This window comes from Phanerochaete carnosa, assembly GCF_000300595.1.
Source record: "Phanerochaete carnosa HHB-10118-sp unplaced genomic scaffold PHACAscaffold_5, whole genome shotgun sequence".
NCBI lineage: Eukaryota > Fungi > Basidiomycota > Agaricomycetes > Polyporales > Phanerochaetaceae > Phanerochaete > Phanerochaete carnosa.
Genome location: NW_006767632.1, coordinates 769,195 through 790,538, shown reverse-complemented (window position 1 = coordinate 790,538; position 21,344 = coordinate 769,195). Strand labels below are relative to the sequence as shown.

Here is a 21,344-nt window from a genome sequence, read left to right as displayed (position 1 = left end):
CAAAATCAGCGACCAGCAAGTACATCCTGCCCAGAGTTATGGCTCTTGCGTCGATCCCGCGTCTAGGTACCGTAACTCTAGGGCAGGGTGAGGCGGGACACACAAGGACACACGGGTGCTTGCGCAAATGCTACGTCCTTCGCAGGGGATCGGTGCCTGGCCACACTATCGTGCTCGGTAGTATCGATTTATTGCCGTGTGGTACATGGAGATGTATGCATAACCTTGTGCAGGACGCCCGGGTCATGGAATGTGAGCGAGCCGAGTCCCACCGCCTTGGCCCATGCGCCCACACTACTCTTCCCTCCGCATCACGAAGCCCTGCCGAGAGACTGTCAGCACCCACGTGAAAAAAAATCGCCTAGCCGGTTGCGCGCGTACCTCTTCCGTCGCCATGAACTCAAAGTAGCTCACCGCTGCCGGCACGATATGGTGAGCGACGCGCGGGATAGGCAGTGAGGGGGGGGGACGTACCCGGGAGTTTGTTGACGTTCTGGCGCCAGAAGACGCACTCCGGCGGGATTCGCGCGGTGAGCATCTCGCTCTCTGCCAAACAAGCAGCGGGGCGTCAAAAGTCACCTTGGCAGCCTCAGCACGGGAGACCGACCTTCGTAAAGCTTGTCGCCATCAAGGATCGCCGCGCAGAGGTGCGGATCGAACTTTGCGTTGACCGTCTGCTTCGGTCTGCTCCCCGAGGGACGGGGGCGTTAGTACGCGCGGACGTGGTGGAAAGCAGTTTAGCGCACCGGACGGCTTTCCAGCAGAACGTAGGCTCGAAGAGCCTGATCTGGTAGAACCCGATAGACCTGACGGTGCCTGCGGCGCCCCATGTGCAACCTGTCAATGAGTGTAGATAGAACGGGGCAGACGCACCGAGAACAAAAGTTTGTGGTTGCGACGTCCCGTTGTGAATGTGCATGCACGGGTCGTCGATGTTGCGGACGGAGGCTTTCGTCCATTCGCCCGGACCGGACTTGTTTTCTTTGTTGTCCTTGTTGTCGTCGGGATCAGAAAGGGCGACAGACTCGCCGCGCTGAGTGGAAGTGAGCAACCGATTTGAAAGAACCGGAGGTCTATGTGCGCACCTCTACGTTCACCCAGTGCGATCCGCGAACGCGCCCTTCTGGACATAACGCTGTCTGTCCGCACGCCAGACGACCTGTAAAGAATACCGACGCAGAGCCGTCTGTCCGGATGCTTCAGCGTTATCCAGTCACAAACCAGCTTCGATCAACTCTTACAGCCTTCTGCATCTATGATTTTCCTGTATACTAGCCTCAGTCGGTCGCTGGTAGCAAGATGGACCGTCACGTACCATACTATGTGATTTTGCTCTGCCCCCAGCTCGATCTTGTCGCCCGGAGGTGCAAAACACAGGAGAATCCTCTGGCGCTACATGCAGATGTGAGAGTGTGCGGAGCACATGCGAGAAGGCGTATTCACCCTAGAGATACCGTGCCAATTGAAGACGATTGAGCGGTCCATGGTTGTCGTCAAGTAACATCAACAGAGTCAACCACGCCAAGTCCCTGGCCGGGTGTTCAACGGAGTCCCGATTTGTGTGCAATGTCCAAGAAGTCGCCCTTTATGGCAGCTTGAGTGACAAAGAGGTCCGGCACATCCAGTTTAAGGCTGTCACGAGACGACGCAGTCTTTATGTTATACATTCACGATCTGTGCTTTTAGTATACAGCCAGGCATCCGCACATCTTGGCGCATTCACTGTTGTCCGCCTTCCTTACTACTCAAGCTCCTGAAGAACTCGGAGTAGGCATTTTCAATGTCAAAGGACAGCTGCAAAACACATTGAGCAACAAGCAGCGGTTTAGAAATACATCACAATTCACCTGTCTTATCTGCTCGTCCGTCAGCTCCTCGGAGGCCTTCATGCTATTCAGTGAAATCAACCTGAATCCGACAAAGTTAATCTAAGGCAAAAAAGAGAAAAGAGATTGCAGCTTACCATGCGACAAGCTTGCTTCGGCCTTCCCAGTCTTTGCTTCCCTTGAAGCGTGCGTACCCTGTGACAAGCTCTTGTAATATAGGGTGTAGCTGATCCTTCGCTCGCATACGCAGCTTCAAGGCGTCCATAAATGTAATGAAACCCTGCAGAATGACAAAAGTTCGTCAAGGTAGATTCTTTATATATAAAAGGCACATGTAACGCACCTGCGTAGTCTCTGCGATCCACTTGCCCGTCTCTGGGCCCGCCTCGCTCGAGTGCTCGACCGTTGCCGGCACGCCAACCTTTAGTCTGTGCAACGCAGCTGGACAATCCATCTGACGTTCGTTGCGATGACATTAGCACAGCTGTCGTGGCACAACGGGGCACGAGAGCTGCTTACCCGATAGCGAGTCATGAACTCCTCTATGGAGGGCACGTCCGACCCAACGAGCTTCAGCATGGTCTTATACTGCGACAGCAGCCGCGTGCATGCCGGAGAATACCTCTTGACCCCTAAGCTCAGCACACGCCCTACGCACCCACGTCCCCTAGAGAAATTCGCACTTACTCTACTGCAGTGACCGAGTCCCGCACATACGCGCGCTCGAGGTAGTCCAGTGCGATGATGATGCCGAACAGCGTAGCGAGGCTCTCGTATTTCTCGCGCTCGGCGTTCGTTGTGTACAGTCGGGCTTCTTCATCGAGCGAGAGTGTCATGGGCATGGTCGGGTCTTTGGCGACGGGCGGTGCGCCGGGGCGCGCTTTGCGTCCCGACGAAGGATGATCTAATCTAATCGCTACGAGAAGCGCAGATAAGATAAGGCCGAGACAAACCAAGCGCCTCCTTATCAGCTTCGTGCATGGAACATCCTCGAATCGAGCAGCCATCTCATGCGCCACGACGACGCCGTCGCAGGGCTGTGGTGCACTCTTTCAGAGCTGCCGCGTAATGTGCTGCCTGCTAGCTCTCTTGCGTAGTCCTGGTGTTCTCGCTGGAGCTCGAATACCAAAACTACGCGAGAGCACTCCTGCGAGTGGCGCAGCGTGTGCTGCTCTCGAGACGCGTCAAAGTGAGCGAGTCTTCAGCGGGACTCTATCTTGAACGTCTCGCAAGCTCGTAAGCGAACCGCGGGTCTCCATCAGGCATAGCTCTCACGCTGTACACGACCCCTCCTTCGTTGATCTCTTCGTATCCTGAGAAAAGCCGCGCTCGGAGTTCTCTTCACACTCGGACTTGTTATCTCCGGCAGACATACGGTGAAGTCATAGTTACCCACGCATGCCACGAACTGCCCTCGGGAGTATCCCGAAGCTGATACAGTATTTCTACGATGTGGCCTTCCCGTGGTGAGTTTTACACGTTTCAATTCTGTCGCTCACGAGTCGCCATGTTGAGTACCTCAGCTATTTGTAGCACACACCCTAGTTCCAATGTTCATGACTCCTGACCTAACCAAATGCGACTATTCTTCGCCACCTGACAAGAAAGCAGTGCCTGCAATATGGGCTGTCATCGCCGCAAGACTGATGGACGTCGCTTTCGTGCGACCGGCGTGACATCATGGGTAAGCTGTTTTTTTTTTCTTTCTGAAAATTGCCCACACGCTGTACTGCGTACACGCTGCACCATGTTGCTTTAGGCCCGACGTTGTTGGGAGGCGCATGCGCGCCTTGGCAATTTATGAGCGGTTGCCAATAAGGATGAAAGGTTGGTGCACCGCTAATGATCTGATTCTCCCGTAGTCGCGTTCCGTACGATCGTTTTGATTGGTTGCATTTGTGAGGCTTCTGGTCTAGACTTGGAAAGGTAACCGAATCTTATTGAGGCGTTGCAGCCCTGCAGGACCGTGAATTGTGCGGAATTAAACATGAGAATGAACGCGAACATCACACGACAACACAGCCTTGCACACAAACACATTCGCGGATGTTTCCTTGCGAACTCGCTGCAAAAAGCGGGGCGGTCGCTGCAGAGGCTCGGGCTGGTTGTTTGGTTAGGCCGGATGTTGATCTAACGCCGCGTGGTAGCGCGGAGGGGGATTTTGAACAGAAGTGGGGTTTGGCTCCTGCGTTCCATATTGGTTCCATACGGCGGACTCTGCGCCATGATCTCCTCTAGCCTACGCCTGATTTTGCTCTAATTGTCCCTCTCTTCCTCTTTCCCCTCATCATCCTCAGCGCTGGACGTGCCCACGCCGACTGCCGACCTCTGCCGACTTCCACAGTTCCTACATCCCTACACTCCCTATGGCCTCGTCTCTGACCGTCGCTGGGCCGGAGCCAGGTCGCATGTCCCAGATTTTGCCCTCCGTCAAATGTTCAACATGCCACCGGCCCGTACCCATCGCTGATCTGGGCGAACATGTCTGCACGGCCCCGCCTCCGATGCCAGCAGCGAGCCAGAAACCACCCATGTCGCCCACTTCTGCCTCGTTCTTTCAAGCGAAATACCAGAAGCTCATTTCTAGTCAGACACCATCGACACCACAGGCTACTTCCATAGCTTTGCCAACCCACGTCCCGCCTCGCGCAGCCTCCGTGCCGCCACGTCAGGGCACGCCCCTCAGCGCACGATTCGCGAATCCGGGACCACCAACGCCCACATCCCAGACTCACTCGCCGCGGCAGGCGTCCCTGGCGTCCCTGAACCTCCCAAACCCATACAACCTGTCGGAGCGCGTTCCGAGTCCCTTGGCACGTGCGCATGGACAGACTCCGGGTGCACAAGAAAAGGTCGTGTTTCCTTCGCGACCAGAATCATCTGACCTAGTGGGTCGCGCAGTCCCTTCCACGCCCACGCCACGGGCGCCCTCTCCTCTCTCTCCGCGTTATAATGTCTCCGAGCCCACGCCAGCCCATGCGCCAGTTGCACTTCCCAATCGCCCGACGACGACGAGCGAGCCCCCACCTTACCACGCGCCAGACCACACGCGCATGTTGTCGCCAGGTCCGACGTCCCCATCCGCGACGGCGTCTCCTAACGTGCAGGCAGTCCCTGTTCGCGTCCCGACCCCAGGAAGCGTCCGCTCGCCGACCCTGGGCGCGCGCCAGCCGACGCAGTCGGGTCCCGCGCCTCCTCTGTCGCGGATGAATCTTCCATTTGCGAACATAGCACCGCTTCGACCGCGAGCATCAACTTCCACGCAGCTAGAGTCTGATGTGATCTATTCGACTGCCAGGCCCATGGTGCCACCGCAAGCCGGGCCCTCTCGTGGTCCGCCGCTGAACGTAAACGTGAATCTAGGCCCGCCTGCGAGCCTGTACGGACATGCGCACCAGCCATCCGTTCCAGGGGGCATCGTGTCGCCACCTATGATTGACACGAAGACGGGTGGAGAGGCAGGCATGGCCGGTGTAGGCCGCAGGGGATTCGCTGCGGCGGCGCATGCAGCAATGTTTGCGCAGATGGGTCAGATTGGTAGCCCGCAGAACGAACATTCGCCATACCAAAGTGAGCACCCTCCGTTCTCCGCCGTGCTTCCTGGCATGGACGGCCGGCGGGCGAATGCACCGCGATATCTCGATATTGCTTCGGCAGTCCATTATAGTGAGTGTCGACGCGAGAACGTCATTTACGCGTCGCGTAGTTAATTTGATGCCGCAGATCCTTCAGGCACACCACCGCTTTCTGCTGGTTCAACAGCGTCTCCGCATTCGCCCCAGTCCGGCGGCTCGCCGCTTTCAGCCAAGCTTCCCTCACCACATGATAGTAAGACAACACCAACACGACCTGCCGTTGTACGTACGCCATCCCCATTAGACCGTGGGATCATGCACCGGGACCGCGTACTGCCTCCGCTTGCCGAGCCTCCGAAGACGCCACTGCCCGCAACCCCAAGCACGCCGCCACTGCCGTTCTTTGAGAAGTTCAAAAACAAGATCGCACCGGTGGATACCTCTTCAATGCCACGACCTGGAGATGGTCCCGGGTCCTCCTCAACGCCTCTATCACCCGATGAATCCGAGTTCGAGGGTCTGGCATATGCAGATGACGACGAAGGGCAAGGCACAGAGCGCAGCTCGACTGCCCCCGAGCCCCAGGGCGTCCGCTTTCCTCCCATATCCACAAAGCGGGATACGATGAAGTCCGACAGCAAGTACTCCGAGTCCGAGAGCAGCCTGCCCTCGCCGCGACTGCCCGCGCGAAGCGTGAGCACGTCGACGACAGCGTCGTCCTACGTCGCGCGCGTGCCCGCCAAGTCGATCGGCGCGCTGGAGCGTCCGGCCGCAATGGAGACCCTGCTTGAGCAGCACGAGGACGAGCTGCAGAACCCGGCGAGTTCCACCGCGAGCTCGGTGTCGAGCCCCGCGGTGTTCCCGATGGCGCTCGCTGGCGAGGGCGGCCAGCGCGACAGCATGCGCCCGAAGCTCCCGATGCGCTCGCACACGAGCCCGGGCCTCGGCCTGAGCAGGCCTGAGAGCAAGCGCAGAGCGAAGACGAAGACGTGTTTGAAGTGTGAGAGCAAGATTGAGGATGGGCGGTGGATACAGATGGAGGGTGGGGTTATGATGTGCGATAGGTGCTGGAAGAAAATGTATCTTCCGAAGGTGGGTCGTGTCCTTTTGCTGACTGAGTGGTTGTGCTGACGTAGTGTGCATTCAGTGCCGTCGCTGTAACCAAACCATAGAGAAACATGCTGTATCGTCGTCAGACGGTCAGCTCAAAGGAAAGTATCATAGGGACTGCTTTAATTGCCACACATGCCACGTACGTTGCTCCCGTTTCGATCCACCTGCCCGATGCTCACGTGCACCCTATAGAAACCATTCCCCGACAAGACGTTCTACGTCCTCGACGGCAAACCCTTCTGCGCTTACCACTACCACGAAACGAACAACTCCCTATGCGCCGCGCCAACGTGCGGAGAGCCGATCGAGGGCCCCTGCGCGGTGTCGCATTCAGGCGATCGGTACCACCCCGAGCACTTCCTGTGCGAGTACCCACGCTGCGCCGAGCGGCTTGTTGAGTACTGGGAAGTCGACGGACGCATGTTCTGCGACAAGCACGCGCAGGGCGTCGAGAGTGATGGTGAAGACAGCGATGACGAGTTCCTCGTTCCCCGCACGGATGGTGGGGGCTACCGCGACAGCATGCACGCGACGAAGCGCAAGACGGTGTTCATGACCCTCGGCGCGCCTGGTTCGCCTGCGGACTAGGAGGCCGGGGGCCGCAGCGAGCGAGAGAACATGTATGTACCCGGCTTGTCGTCCAGCCTGCGCTTCCTCCAAATCCTCTTCCGCTGCTGCTTTTCGCGCTGATTTTACTTCCTCCCCCCCTCCACTCCTCTCAGTCATTTCTGTTATCAGCCCTATCACGCTGGACCATCCCTTGTACTCTTACTCGCCCGTTGCGGTCCCCGCCTCACTCATGCATACTCGGACCTAATCACCTCTTCGCGGTCGTTTCGTCACCTCCAAGACCGCATGTACCAACCCCTTCGTTTTATCTGGGACAATTTCACACCGGAGCTACATACTATGGATGGCTTCATCTACACAACACATTGCATTTGTATCATAACTAGTCACTCACTTGGTTCCTATACCCCAAGTCTAGCATATAATCGGCCGAATAGTACAAATTACATTCACGTATTCTGCAGCTGTGTCTACGCGCAATATATTACCTCGTTGTATGCGTCTGATATAGATTTCGAGAAGTTGTGAGATCATGGCGAAGAGTCCTGTAGAGGTCGTGCAGTTATGGCTTGCTGCGCTGTTGCACAATCCACTTGCGGATGAACGTGCTGCTCATCTTGATCTTGCGCAGCGTCTCTGCGTCCTCTACGTCGAGTTTTGCGTCAGAGTGCGAGATCACGTCTATGACGAATGTCCGCAGCGGAGATAGGCCCTTATCCTTGCGGATCTGCTCGACTGAGACTCGGGTCAGTGCCTTGTCTACTCGAATAGAAACGTGACGGCTTACTGGTGGCGGCGCCGTTGAGGGTCTCCCGGCTGACAACAAGAGCCTGGACGTTTGGGTCCCAGCCTGTAGGGCCCGCAACGTCCTTCAGCGGGACGAGGTCGTAGGCCAGACCTGGCTTGAAGAGCTCGAGGAATCTACGCGTGCAGTCTATGCGTTCCGGCAGTGACTGGATGACGTCTTTGTTCACTTTCTTCTGTAATAGGCTGTCGTCTAGAATGAAGTTAGTATCGTGGAATGTTGCGACGGAGAGGCCTAAGACTTTCCTGTCATACCGACAATGAGCTTCTGTGCCGTTATCCAGCAGGCCATGCTCAGCAGGATCTTGTGCCCAGCGTGCAAGTGATCGAATGTACCACCGAGGGCAGTTACGGGGTAGAAGGTGGGCACTGGCACAGCGATGTCCGGGGTGTTTGATGGCTCGTTGCGGGCGGATGGGTCTTCACTTGGGGACAGCCACACGTCCTTCGCGGTTGAGCATATGGTGAGCTTGGGCTCAAAGTCGTGTACTATGAAATTGTTATGGTGTTGTTTACGAGACACAGAGAGGATATGAACTCACCTTTGTATACAACTTGGGCATCTGCGGTCGCAGATTCCTGCAAGTGCTCATCCTCGCCTTTGAGCAGCACATCCACATCCATCAAGATCTTGTCCATTTCCTGGGCGACCTTGGTAGCTTGGACGTACACATAGGTCAGGACATTCTGCACATCGCGGAACCGCTTTGTCCCCAATGCAGTCGGTCGATGGCTCTGGTAATCTGCAGAGTTCGCGTCGAAGAGCGGAGACACGAGCACGATCCGTAGGTTCTGGGCTGCCTGTGCTGCAGCGGTAGCTATCGGACCCGCGAGGAAATGCGGCGTGTTATCTATATTGTGCAGGGCGGCGAGCAAGAGTGCCTTGTCGACCTGCTCGACATTGCCGGTGTCATTCGCGGTCGTCATTGCTCTGCTCAAATGACGGCGGATACGAGACCCACGAACGTGACTAGGCACGCCTGTGACGATCGTGACGCCGCCTCTTCTTCCCCACCCTCACCCAAGCCCTCACAGCGCACGCTCCTCAGGCTCCTGCGTCTGTTGCGTGGCGCGACATTCATTTCATACACACCTGTACAGCTATTAACGGCTTCTAACGACTTTTATGACCAGAATGTATGCACCGAATCGTTTGGATACTCCACCGCCTGCCTCGCGCTTCCGGCGTCCTTGGTCCCCGGAGCCTTTCGACCCTAACCCGCCGCGTAACGCTGAGAACGGTCGCTCTGCAGAAGGATACACTCAACATGGCTTTATGCAGAGAAGAGAGCCCTCAGATGTCTCTATCGAAGCCTTGGATCTTGCAGACTACGCGAGGCAGCTAGCTCGAAGCACCGACCCGCGCAGCGCGCCCGCCTTCCAGCCCGTCTTCCAGGCATACGACTCATACCCGCCGTCTCCTCAACCTCTACGACCGCTTGCGAGCCGCGACTCGCTCTCATCGCCACCAAACTTCTCGCCTTCGTCGCCTAGGCACCATTTTCCCCCCTTTTCGCTACCCGCAAGCACAGCCTCTGCTAGCACACGTTACAATACGTTGCACAACCCTCCAACTCAGTCAAGTCGTCCGAGCCAGTCGCCAGATTACGGCCATGATCCGCTGCTGACCCCACTTGACTTTGAGCATGAGGTCGACATCGCGCAACCTCGAGGGTTATACAATCCCACGGCAGATTACTTTAATGCAAAGCCTCTCTACACATCGCCAGAGATTGATCCGTTTGACCCTGACTACGGGCACGACTCTTTCCGCGGACTGCCCCCAGCGTATTCGTCTCCTCGTTCATCCAACTATGGCCACCGCTTGTCCAAAGACGTTGTCCCATGGGGATCGGAATCTGTGGCCGGCGCTCCCATTGATCCCGAAATCAAAGCTGAGCGCGTGCGTGCACTTGAACGCCAATTTGGCGAGGACGCCAAGGAGGTCGTCGATGAAGAGCACATGATTGGCAGCGTAGATGCAAAGGGCAAGTTGATCACCACTGGTCCAAAAAAGCGTGTTGCTGTGCGATGCTTGCAGGTTCTGCTTTCACTGCTTGCAGCTGGTTCGGGCATATACTCTGCTGCTGTACGTCATCTGTATCTTAACGAGAATAGTTATGCTTATTCCCAGAATAGTTTATAAAGACATCCACTCCGCCTCCACCGGCAGGCACAGCGCAGGCATACTCGCTCTACGTTGTCTCTGTAATCACCTTCCTGCTCGCCACGTACCTATTCATCATTTACCCAGCATGTTGCGGTTCGCGAACACGCAAGAGCTCTTCCTTCACTGATGGGCCGGAGGGCATGATGGTTCTACCAGTTCCAGGCATGCCTGGCGGCAAGCAGAAAGGAAAGAAGGGGAAGAAGGGGAAGGTGCCAGGAGAAGGTGTGCAGGTTAACCTGATAGTTGACCCTGGCATGTTTGGCGGGCGGCGAGAAGACGACTATTCCGACGAGGACGCCGATACTGAGTCTGAGTACACTGGCCCACGCTCGTTTGGCGGACCCTCCCGGGAGCGAAGGAGGGCTCGGAGGGCCAGACGGCGAGGCGTCTTCGCAGGATTGGCTCTCGAAGCGCAGTGGAAGGAAGCTAGGAAGCGGCTCAAGATCAACGCGGCCGTGGACGCTGTCATGGTATTGCTCTGGGGTGCAGAGTTTGTCTTCATACTTTGGGGTAAGCGATGTCCGTCTGGTCAATTTGACGGCTGGTAAGTGTCTTGTCCTGTCGGCAACGACGTGTTCTGACCTCATTTGGGTGCAGGTGCGACGCGTACAATCTAGCGACAGCTGCCGCTTGTCTTTTGTGTCTCGCCTTCGGTCTCAGTATATTTTTCGAAGTGAAAGACCTTTACGCCAGCAAAGCGTCACCAAGGACACGGACGTAATATCTTCATTCCGTTCTTTGTTAGCTCGACAATCGAATTTCACATTCTTCACGACCTCTTACGACACTCATGATTTATCCCTATATATGTATCGTATCGTTCATAGCTTTCGTCGGTGTACACCGCACTGTATTGTTTCTTCCGGCGAACGTACATAATATAATTTTCGTAATGTTCCGCATGCCTGTCCGACGAATGTGATTCTTGCATGTTCTGAGGGGTTAAGCCGGACCTAATAGTTCTCATCTCACCTGCACGACGCGCTTGTCCCGCGTACCATCACAATGATGCCCGCTGTCGCCCCTTCCGTGCATGACTTATATCCTTTAAGACCCTCCGGTTGACCTTGTGTCACTTCTAGCACTCCCAACACTTGCCCCAACGATGTACACGCTGTTCTACGGTGCTCTTATTACCCCGAAGTCCCTCACAGAATACACCGCCGCGCCGCAGGCACTCGTCTGTGTCTCAAAGGTGTCGGGCAATATCGATTGGATCGAGCTCGACGTGCCTTCGCACAAGTTTGAAGACACACTCGCGAGCTATGGTCTGGTCAATTTGCGGGATTTTGAGTTCATTGAACTCAAGCACGGGGAGTTCATCATGCCCGGGTTCATTGACACGCACTTCGTGAGTATTTGTGAGGCTGTAATCAGCGTGTTGTGATGCTTATCTGGGTGTATTTCCAGCATCCTTGCCAGGTGCCAAATATCGGAAGGTGCGTAAGGTCCGGTATGTATCCTATGTTGGAGGGTGTATTTACGGCCAGACCGAAATAGTGGACAGGAATATGAGCTCCTAGACTGGCTCAAACATTACACATACCCATTAGAAGCTAAATTTAAGGACAAGTCCTTTGCGAAGCGGGTATACACGACCGTCGTACGCCGGATAGTGGATGCAGGTGTACGTCTAGTCCCATCTCTGACTCATCACGCTCGAATGAACCGCAACTCTAGACAACAACATGCTGCTACTTCGGTTCGGTGCACGAAGGAGCAACCAAGATACTTGCGGACTTGGTTCACGCTGCGGGCCAGCGAGCATTTGTCGGGGTAGGCACAGACTCATTTTTTTTGCACATTACACTCTTACATCTCTGCAGAAATGCAACGTAGATAGAGAGGCCCCCGACTACTACGTCGAGCCCTCGCCTGCAGCCTCCGTGCAGTCGACACTCTCGGTGATATCCCACATCCGCGGCTTGACGCCACACCCGAGCAGCGCTCTGGTACAGCCGGTCCTTACGCCACGCTTCGCCATGACTTGCACTCCCGAGCTGCTCTCGAAGCTCTCGGAGCTCGTGCTCTCCGACCCGGGCCTAACAATTCAGACACACATCGACGAGAACCGGGACGAGATCGCGTACACGAAGAGCCTCTTCAAGGACGTCCTCCCGCCGCCTCCCGATGGAGAAGAGCGCTGCGAAATTACGTACGCGGGCGTGTACGACGCGTACAATCTACTGAGGGAGAACACAGTGCTCGCGCACGCGGTGTATCTTGAAGAAGAGGAAATCGAGCTGATACACCGCCGCAAGGCGGGTGTGAGCCACTGCCCGACGAGCAACTTCAATTTGCGAAGTGGGTACGCGAAGATTGGTGTGCTGCTCGACCGAGGGATCAAAGTGCGCACGCCTACATGCACATCTCGGCTAACATAGTAACCATCATCTAGGTCGGCTTGGGCACAGACGTCTCAGGCGGCTACTCTCTCTCGATACTCACCGCGATCCAGCACGCAAGCATCGCCTCGAAGCTTGTCGTGCTGGACCACGAGCGCTCTTCGTCGGCCAAAGGAACGTTCGCATCCAAGCAGCTTTCGATTCCGACGCTGCTCTACCTCGCGACACAAGGTGGCGCAGACGTGTGCAACATCGGCGGACGTGTGGGCTCGCTCAAGCCAGGCAAGGCCTTTGACGCGTTGCTCGTCAGCATGAATAGCGATGCAGGTAACCCGGAGGTGTGGGGTGCGGACCTAGATCGCGAGCTCGGTACTATACCAGGCGACGAGAAGAGGGCAGGGCAGGAGGCAAAGAGGTCAGAGCTCAAGGCGCAGCTGGAACGGTTCTTCTTCTGCGGAGATAACAGGAACATTCGGAGAGTGTATGTGCAAGGAAAGTTCGTTGGTGGGAAAGAGTTCAAGGTGTAAGGTCATTGAATTATGGTATATTATGGATATCGTGGCATTGTTGTGTTATAGTGTCATCAGGGCTTCCCCTTGTGCTTCTTGAATTCGCCGAACTCCCACTTGAAGCAGTCCTGATGACAGGAAGTGAACAATTTATCCTGCAATCGACTGAGGAAAACACTCACTACACAATCCTCCTCGTACCTCGCCTTCGGCACGTCCCTCATGCGTCCATCCTCGCTTATCTCCCAGCCATCACCAATCTCGAGCTCCTTCTCGAGCACTTTGAATATCACCTCACGAATAGGATGCTTCCGCACGTCGACACGCCAGCCAAACTTGCTGACCGTGTCAAACACGATCGTCTTGCCGAGGTGACAGTGCGTCTCGAGCGCGTACCCTGCCGACGCGCACGCCGAGCCGAGACCTGTGCACGCGCCTTGTGGGATCGGGTCCGCGTTGTGATAGATGTGTGTTACTGGTGCATCGGGAAGCGAGGATAGCGAGAGCGGGTCTGATGGAGGGAGCGGGAGGTGCAGTCGTTGCGCGGCGAGGCGTTCGCCCGGAGCTTCAAAGGCGACAGCGGGCAGACCGAAAGTGGTGCCCAGCAGTGAGGCGAGTGAGCCACCGAGTGAGTGTCCTACGAGCCAGATAGTCGAGATGGGGTACAGGGCTGTGAGGTTGCTAATGAGATTCTGCGCGAATACTCAGTTGTACGTGTGCGATGGCTGAGAGGTAGTGCTTACCACGCCGACATTGTAGAAGAGGCTGTCTTGGATGAGGGCCTCGCTGAGACAAGTGTTATCGCAGCGCCAATTCCATGCATAGCAGTCGCAGACCTGGCTGAAGATCCAGCTGAAGTCGACGCGAGCGCAGCAACATGAGAAGAGCAGGTTGTCGTTGTACTTGTCCTTCTTCGACGTCGGTCCACTCAGCGTCGTGCCCTTGATGCTCAGCACAACAGTTGAGTTGTCTGGAGAGGTAAAGACGTGCCCGCGGAAGCCCTCTGTGGGATCTTCCCAGCCGAAAGGAAAGCTCTAGCACAGCTCATGAGTCAGATTCGAAGCGTCTTATGCAGAGGAAATACACACCGTATTCCACACGGGATCTATATCGTACCAGTTCTTTTGCCCTGGCAGCGCGTATGCGTTTGCACTCATACGTGCGAGCTGCGCCAGGGTGTGTTTATCCTCGACATCCGGTGCTATGACATTTACTTGTTCCCATTCGATTGACTCGCTCTCCTGCAGTCGCAGCGACCTCAAGCGGGCATGCTGCAGTGCGTCTGGATCTCGTGGACGATACACCGTCGTCGGAAGAGCTCTAACAAAGAGAGTGGTGCCTGTAGCAGGCCGGCTGGTCACTTCTAGAGGCGTCTGCGCATCGATCTCAGGGTGCTTGGGAAGAGAGTATTCTTGCGCAGGTGCAAGGACGATTTCCCGGCGTTCGGACCCAACCGCGACAGCGAGAGCGTAGCAAGCAGATACTAGGACCAGTATAGCGTTTGTCAACATATCCTGGGGCTTGGTAGAGGCAGAAGGAGGGACATAAGGACAAGATGGCTTGGAGGGGGAAATGCAAAGTGCAGTGCGGGGACCGGGTACGCCTAATCCGGGAACTCGGCGTCCCCGATCCGATGGCGGCTTTAATAAACGCTCGAGCAACGTGACTGCCTCCAACGAGTCAGCAACTTTACTTTGCATCCTCTAGGACAGGGTTTTCGGTACAAATTAATCATGCGTATCATTGATAGCGGGCTATAACGCCAGCTGCTGGATATCCAGCAGTCGTTGCTAAAAATCGTGGCCACACACAAGCTAGCAATATCGGATGGTTGAGCGGGCACACACCCTAGGTCGTCCTCAGGTACCTCAAAGTCTGGTCACCAATACAGTCTCCTGCAAGCCTCGCGCCTACTAGACAGTAATTTTCGCCCTGCCAATTACACAATCTGCGTCTACATAAACCTGAGAATGTGAGCAATCCTGGCATACTCCAGTTCGTGTGCTAACATACCGATCCTGCTAATCTGTGATTTTGGCGGGTCGTATGTCGTGTGCGAGTCTATTTGTAATTTTTTTCAGAAGCTCGCCGACGCTTCGCTACCTCCAATACCTTCGCAAAGTTTCAAGATCACGAACCATCTCTACGCCTAGTGTCTGGTTCGCTCATGGCGTGTTTACCTTGGTCAGTTTTCATCTTTTTCACCCAGGCATGAAACAAACGCCACGGTAGGCAGGTGTTCGCCACGCGGCGGTACTCATGAGGCTCAGAATCCTTGCGTACGGACCTCAAATCTTGAGCCTCATAACATCTGAGGATAAAGGGTACCCTTCCCTCGATCTATATGCAGTGTGCACGTTTACCACTACAGCATACGAGAAGGGGATGTCCGATAAATACGGTAAGACTAGCTCAACTTGTTTTGGAAGGGCAGGGCATCCCCTGAAACTCAAATCCTACTTCTTCCGCAGGCCAATTGACCACCCTCATCTCAATATACATTTTCAGCCGGCCCAGACCACGAGATCAGGGTCTAAATTACTCCTTGCACAGATTCATACACTGATAGAGACCTCTGCCACACCGTTGGAAATTTTCGCGCGTATTATGTTTTCAAGATCTGCCGCCGACCTGCGACAGCGTTACCGACTTCTCGTGGTTGGCGCTTGGCGGGGTTCGTGATGTTCCCCGACCTTGCTGTCCATCCACCTTTTCGTTGCGATGAACAATAGAGTTCTCCACTTAGTGGCGTAATCATCGGTATGGAATAATATCGTCCCCGAAGGGAGCAATCTTCTAGAAGCGCCGCTTATGTCGGAAAACTCTTCCCCTGGTTTCTGGCACGCACGAGGCTTCCACCGCCAGCACAGGGTATACCTATTCACCTACTCATCCACGCTACATCTGCGGCACTCGATGCCCGTAAAACTTTTGGTGAGCTTTGGACTCTCCGCGCTGCGCTAGGCTTTGCATATTGAGATGATGGCTGGGGCACTCAAGGTATATCTGGAATGAAGCAGACGTCTGCAGCGAGCATGATCCGCGGATCGCTAGCGGTCGATGACCAGGATCATCGCGACTGAGTGAAGAAATCTGGAGATGCACAGCTGCCGCGTTTCAGGGGAAGGCTAAATTGTGGGGTCCACGCTACTGCTCCCGGGAAGTATGTAAACTCTACTGGCTTATGCTGATGAGATGATGCCCAGGCCAAACGTCCATAATAGCGAGCAGAAGCGCGGAGTAAATGGCCTTACCACAGAATGGTCGCACCTAGACGCACGCCGCCTTCGTCTTCGGTACCAAGAGAAATTTCTAACGCTCAGAAGCCGTAGAGTTCTATTCATCGGACCTACAATCTCCCATTGCGCATATGGATCTTACCCTAGTGGTGGCGTCGAACGCAGCTCCTGCACTCGCGGTCTCGGGCCAGCAAGTGTGTCTGGGGCGCTGGAGGCCGTGGGACTCTCGTAAAGCCATCTTCTCCGGGTGAGTGAATCGTCTACTGGACAGCGTCATCCGGGGTGAACGCTCGTCTTTAACGTGCTACCGTTTGGTAAAGTACGTTTTCCGGCCAGGAGCTTCCGGCTCGCCGACTCTGCATGCAAGTCTTTTGCAGTAGTAGCCGCCTCCATTTGGTCCGACAAGCAGTACTCAAGCTCCGAAGGTGCCCCTTAAATCTACTGTTTGCTGTTTGGCTGATCGTTCATTTTTCCAACGAGTTATAATGCTTTCGCCTCATGTCCCCATGTTTCTCATCCCCACAGGAACATTTTCAGTAATTTTGAGCTTCATCTCGTCATGGAGAGCGTCCACCACGGAAACTACCCAAACACCTTTGGTGAGGCCAGTTTCTCGACTTGTTACAAACCGAGCCCTCATCCAAATTCTCCGTTAGCATTCACCCTTAACCATACAAACATTGACCGTGTCCCCACGCAAGACTACGACTACGAATTTGGGGCGACGTTCATCATAGAGATGTATGAAGAGGACTCACCGCAGTCCGAAGACTACATTCCATTTGCGCCACCATATGTCCTCGGCTCGACGCCTGAGGACACTACCATGCAGGAGATCCAAGCCCAGCTCCCACAGAACGCCCTTGCTCTCGACACACACTGGCCGCCGATCCCGGCGCCGCAACTGCAAGGTGCTTCGACGCTCGGCAGCCCATGGCCCACAGCCGTGGGCCTGGACTTCCACGTCCGCACGCAGGCGCACTACAATTCCGATGAGCTTGCCGGCGGCCTCGCGAACGCCACTCCTACCGCAACTCGCGCTGCGCCGCCCAGCGCCGCCATCGCCCCGCACCATGGCGGCGGTTACACCATCCAGGACAACATCGTCGCGCCACAACCGCGATACGCGTCGAGACACATTCAGCGTACCCAGTCCGCCCCGCCCGAGACCCGCTTCGGCGTCGACGTGCCCCCTGAAGGACCACAGAGCGCGCCGGCATACTTCGTCTGGTCCATCGCCGAGCACACCCCCGAGCTGCAGCCCCAGACAAGCACTGGCCAGCAGATGCAGAACCTGTACCGACTGCCTGTGCCTGGGTCGCAAGACGTTCCTTCATTCCCCGGACACCACGTCCCAAGCTGCCGCCGCCGCCAGCAGCCTGGGACCTCGCACCGCCATGGACATGGTATGGACTAGGAGTAGAGCTGGAGTAGAGAATAAGGCGCTGAGCAGTGACTGGACAAATTTTTCCGCTGTCGGGCTCAAGCAACAGGTAAACATTCGAATTATGCATAATCCGAGCGTTATTTTTCTCTTTTGTGTGTATCATCCTCTCTCTCTCCTCGATCCGTTGGTGTTCTCCTGTTTGTGCTATGTCGTGTTATGTACATCGGCTTCGGAACAGTGTTATTTGGGTGCACATCTCTCCATTTCCATAACACAAATTTCCTCGTGCGCGATAGGCGTTGCATATATACAAAATAATAATTAGCATTTTGAGCCATACAATTTGCAGCGCCACTTGCGACCAGTCCAAGCCAATCATTGACATTACCTGTCCTCTCGAGGACCCAATATGGCTACGTCATTAAACCCTCGTACTCCGAGCTCACAATCTTTTGTGCCGGCGCAGATGCTTTGTGCTGCCTCGAAGACGCACACATACACACGATGAATGACATGCTGTCGCCTAAACGCAGCACCACAGCCGAAGTTCTAATCATACAAGCATAGGCCAGACACTAATCTTCTAAAGTCGAAAGCAGAGCCGGCATAGAAATACAGTCCGTACCCTCCTATACCTCGGCTTTCTCGACAATCACTTCGGGCGGCACATGTTCCTGGGGTTCTGCGGTCCCTGCGGAAGCAACAACGCTGCTCTAGACAGCCTTGATCAAAACCTCAGAAGGGGAAGAGACGCGAAGCAAGCTCACTATCATCGTTGTATCATGGGCGGCGAATCGCAGGCTTGTCACAACTGTTGCTTGAGGCCGCAGATCTCTCTGGAAGCGGTCGCGGGCGTTCAGCCTGTGCACAACGTGAAATCAGAGCTTGACACACGTGAGCATGAACGGAAACCTACGAGGCCATCAGCGAATTCGTGTACACTGTATGGAGTATCAGCCTCACGGTAAAGCGAAGTTGAAAACTATCAGAGTAGCTTACCCCCACCCAGGAAGAAATCAACTGCGCTCATCAGTATGCAGAAGCTCGTGAGATCATTAACACACTCACTTCCGATGAAAACGTAACTATTGGGTAATGTCGCGGCCTGGTTTGCAGCTTGAGGCGGGTACGGTGACACCAGCTGAGATGAAAACGCACCGTGATCAATTCTGTGAGAGAGAAGACGCTGGATGCGGTTCGCATGAGAACAGGTGGCGCAAGAAGCTACGCGTATGGAAGCATACCTCGTGATGAGACCCGTAGCGACTGTGTAGACGATGATATTGTTAATCATTGAACTAGTCCTTAGAAGTGCGGCCGTCAGTACGACAGCCCGTGTGGCATTCCAGCCGTTCTTACCGATCGTTCAGCCCCTTGCGCTGACGTACGAGCCACCAACACAGCCATAGCGCAATGTAGAGGTCTGTCAAACAGGCGCATACGAGCGTAACGGCGAGCATCCACTTTGGAGGATGAATTACGATGCTGTGTAACCGTCCACAGCTATTAGGACTCACCTCCGTGGATTTATACGCGGCAAACGAGGGTAGGATAAACCTGTCCTGCTTGTAAGCATGCGGATCATCACGAGCTGAGCCAGAGATCCTCACAGCTTGATCTCTGACGCTAAGATCCAGCATGCGGTATCAGGTATGGGAGATGGTTGAGAGCACGAAGTACTGACCCAACCCGAATGCTGCAATTGTTTTAATGATCTGAGATTAGGGTCTACGCGACATAAGATGTGCTGCATACCAAATGTCATCAAGGCAGTGCACAACTGTTAAAAGTGTCAGACTAAATTGATTGAAAGATGAAAATGACGTGCCACTGGGGCTGTTAAAATGTGGTTCTTATTGCTCACTTATAGATCATCAGCGGAGAAGCGAAGTTTCTTAAGTATCGTTCCACTCACACTTCCAGATGCGGTGACAGTAGGAACTGCGGAAAACAAAATCGGTAAGAGCAAGAGCAATAGCATAGGTTAAGCCATACCATTGGACTGTCAATATCATTATGGCCTGTGAGTATCGCGTCAGCCATCATCTTTATTGTCGATAACAAGAAGACAAACGTTCAAGAGCGAGCTTGCCTAACATCCTAGTCATCAGCGTAGGTCAGTGAAGCAAATACAAACGGACATACTGCTATACTCCTAAGAACAGCTACGAATCGGTGAAAGCTATAAACACATATTAAAGAGCCATCTTACCATGGACTAACAGCGGCCGAGGCGAGATTGCCGAAGCCGGTGACAAAGATGCTACCACAGATTAGTTACAAGAGGGTTCAGCTACTGTATCATCGACTAACGTATAGAGTCCGTTTGTAACGAGAGCGGAGTGTAGGGTGTGGAGGGCCCTAGCGGGGTCCTGGCTTCAGCATGTGCCGTGATATTTGATTAATTACTAGACGTACCACAAGGCGCGAACCTGTGGAATACTTTCATCAACGTGTGTTCTCCTGGTAAGACACATCTACATACTGTGTACTTCAGGACAATCTTTTCGCGACTATATCGCTGAAAGAAGTTGTACGACTGCAGGCTCATGATCCCATAGGACCTGTGAAGGTTGGTTAGCGAAGGAGAGACAACTTCGGTGAAATAAATTGAGGCATATAGTACATGGTGGCAATGAATCCGCCGATCAGAGCAGCTCCCAATGTCGAGTCGAAAGGCATTTCCAAGGCGAAGCCAGTAAATGAGTGGCGAAGGAGCAGGGGAGAGAAAGTGCATGTTCCGCATGGCTTCTTATATCTCCAGTGCCGGCACATAGTGGAGACAGCCGAAGATTGCGGTCGAGAAACGCACCCGTGAACTGTATTGACCTCCCGCGTTGAGGAATGCACTGGCAGTGGGAGGTTGGAGGGGCGGATTAGTGCGCGTCTGGGTCCCACTGAGCCATCAAAGTTAGAACCAGCGTGAAGATCCGCGGGTCGATCTGTCAACTATACCTGCGCTGCTCTTTGTTGTACGGCACGGAAGGGGATCGGTCATTGGATGCCTCAGGCTGTCAAGGGATTTTGCGGGCCTTGTCAATGCCACGACTCTCGGGACCAGAAATGTCAAGTCTCCGGAAGAGCAAATGTCTACTTAGCCGCGGCATGTTTGTTGCATCTGCACTGGCAGAAGTACTGCCGGCGGGTCACCAACTGGCCTTCGATCTCTAAACTGCTTTCCAGCAGCTCCGTTAACAATTCGCCGCTGCGGCTCGGAGATGCTGAGAAACTCACCCGAAACGCGTATGTTCACTCCCACGAGCGATGCGAAACGTGACCCAAGATTGTCTGCATCTTGATGTCCGAGTCAAGTCAAGAAGTCATGCTGAGATGACTCGGCTGGTTGTGCAAGAGCAGCATATTGCCTGGCCTTACATTCAGGCACATTCTCGAAAGATTGGACGAAAGTATAGCATAATACTGACCACGTCGACTGTTGCTTTTACCGGAGACATCATGTTTGTGATTGTGTTCTGAGGATGAACGGCAGATCTCAAGCCTCCCAGGCCTCAGTGCACGGGAATACCTCGTGTTTCGCTCCTGACAGTGAGAGTGTCTCATGCTCAGGGCCCGAAATTTTGCAATCGAGCTATTGGGTGGGAATACCGCCAGTTGTGCCGGCATACTTCGTGTGGTCCGTTGTCCAGGTGTGCTTCGCGGCTCCGGGCCCCAGTTAAGCATTAAGATCGGCAGATGCCGAACCTGCCAGTGTCTGAGTCGCGGCGTCGCCGCAGGGCATCGAATACGGACGCGTGACGGCGCGACCGCAGGATGGTAGCGAGTTCTTTGCATCGGATCTATCTGTA

General features: G+C 54.8%; 8 protein-coding genes across 8 annotated transcripts; 4 read left to right on the top strand and 4 right to left on the bottom strand.

The window, feature by feature from the left end:
- Nucleotides 1–294: 294 nt before the first annotated feature.
- PHACADRAFT_28237 (uncharacterized protein) lies at nucleotides 295–1,485 on the bottom strand (the record flags this gene model as incomplete). Its single annotated transcript, XM_007395165.1, has 10 exons — nucleotides 295–321; nucleotides 382–416; nucleotides 475–546; nucleotides 608–684; nucleotides 747–837; nucleotides 874–1,033; nucleotides 1,086–1,186; nucleotides 1,242–1,264; nucleotides 1,316–1,392; nucleotides 1,444–1,485. The coding sequence occupies 10 exons, from the start codon at nucleotides 1,483–1,485 to the stop codon at nucleotides 295–297; spliced, it is 705 nt and encodes a 234-aa protein (XP_007395227.1).
- A 157-nt stretch (nucleotides 1,486–1,642) lies between these two features.
- On the bottom strand, nucleotides 1,643–2,687 carry PHACADRAFT_120259 (uncharacterized protein). The gene is made up of 6 exons (XM_007395447.1): nucleotides 2,514–2,687; nucleotides 2,346–2,448; nucleotides 2,170–2,280; nucleotides 1,964–2,106; nucleotides 1,848–1,908; nucleotides 1,643–1,794 (listed from the first exon to the last, which is right to left on the bottom strand). The coding sequence occupies exons 1-6, from the start codon at nucleotides 2,666–2,668 to the stop codon at nucleotides 1,720–1,722; spliced, it is 648 nt and encodes a 215-aa protein (XP_007395509.1). The 5' UTR covers nucleotides 2,669–2,687; the 3' UTR covers nucleotides 1,643–1,719.
- Nucleotides 2,688–5,906: 3,219 nt separating this feature from the next.
- On the top strand, nucleotides 5,907–7,453 carry PHACADRAFT_255602 (uncharacterized protein). The gene is made up of 3 exons (XM_007395446.1): nucleotides 5,907–6,493; nucleotides 6,549–6,653; nucleotides 6,707–7,453. The coding sequence occupies exons 1-3, from the start codon at nucleotides 6,026–6,028 to the stop codon at nucleotides 7,100–7,102; spliced, it is 969 nt and encodes a 322-aa protein (XP_007395508.1). The 5' UTR covers nucleotides 5,907–6,025; the 3' UTR covers nucleotides 7,103–7,453.
- Nucleotides 7,454–7,646: 193 nt separating this feature from the next.
- On the bottom strand, nucleotides 7,647–8,815 carry PHACADRAFT_94240 (uncharacterized protein; the record flags this gene model as incomplete). The annotated part of the gene is made up of 4 exons (XM_007395445.1): nucleotides 7,647–7,819; nucleotides 7,872–8,074; nucleotides 8,131–8,377; nucleotides 8,431–8,815. The coding sequence occupies 4 exons, from the start codon at nucleotides 8,813–8,815 to the stop codon at nucleotides 7,647–7,649; spliced, it is 1,008 nt and encodes a 335-aa protein (XP_007395507.1).
- Nucleotides 8,816–8,902: 87 nt separating this feature from the next.
- Nucleotides 8,903–10,958, top strand: PHACADRAFT_255600 (uncharacterized protein). The gene is made up of 3 exons (XM_007395444.1): nucleotides 8,903–9,977; nucleotides 10,028–10,602; nucleotides 10,656–10,958. Exons 1-3 carry the CDS (start codon nucleotides 9,024–9,026, stop codon nucleotides 10,777–10,779), a joined length of 1,653 nt encoding a protein of 550 aa, XP_007395506.1. The 5' UTR covers nucleotides 8,903–9,023; the 3' UTR covers nucleotides 10,780–10,958.
- A 202-nt stretch (nucleotides 10,959–11,160) lies between these two features.
- On the top strand, nucleotides 11,161–14,464 carry PHACADRAFT_255596 (uncharacterized protein; the record flags this gene model as incomplete). Its single annotated transcript, XM_007395443.1, has 9 exons — nucleotides 11,161–11,409; nucleotides 11,469–11,497; nucleotides 11,559–11,685; nucleotides 11,739–11,834; nucleotides 11,885–12,406; nucleotides 12,457–13,040; nucleotides 13,095–13,604; nucleotides 13,656–13,946; nucleotides 14,001–14,464. 6 exons carry the CDS (start codon nucleotides 11,164–11,166, stop codon nucleotides 12,928–12,930), a joined length of 1,494 nt encoding a protein of 497 aa, XP_007395505.1. The 3' UTR covers nucleotides 12,931–13,040; nucleotides 13,095–13,604; nucleotides 13,656–13,946; nucleotides 14,001–14,464.
- Nucleotides 14,465–16,710: 2,246 nt separating this feature from the next.
- Nucleotides 16,711–17,621, top strand: PHACADRAFT_208690 (uncharacterized protein; the record flags this gene model as incomplete). Its single annotated transcript, XM_007395442.1, has 2 exons — nucleotides 16,711–16,750; nucleotides 16,808–17,621. 2 exons carry the CDS (start codon nucleotides 16,711–16,713, stop codon nucleotides 17,566–17,568), a joined length of 801 nt encoding a protein of 266 aa, XP_007395504.1. The 3' UTR covers nucleotides 17,569–17,621.
- An 829-nt stretch (nucleotides 17,622–18,450) lies between these two features.
- Nucleotides 18,451–20,220, bottom strand: PHACADRAFT_195192 (uncharacterized protein; the record flags this gene model as incomplete). The annotated part of the gene is made up of 17 exons (XM_007395441.1): nucleotides 18,451–18,479; nucleotides 18,538–18,558; nucleotides 18,607–18,643; nucleotides 18,697–18,724; nucleotides 18,783–18,842; nucleotides 18,898–19,001; nucleotides 19,056–19,164; nucleotides 19,223–19,234; nucleotides 19,294–19,318; nucleotides 19,454–19,559; nucleotides 19,613–19,630; nucleotides 19,684–19,693; nucleotides 19,751–19,801; nucleotides 19,852–19,899; nucleotides 19,957–19,970; nucleotides 20,024–20,102; nucleotides 20,165–20,220. The coding sequence occupies 17 exons, from the start codon at nucleotides 20,218–20,220 to the stop codon at nucleotides 18,451–18,453; spliced, it is 807 nt and encodes a 268-aa protein (XP_007395503.1).
- Between the last annotated feature and the right edge of the window lie 1,124 nt (nucleotides 20,221–21,344).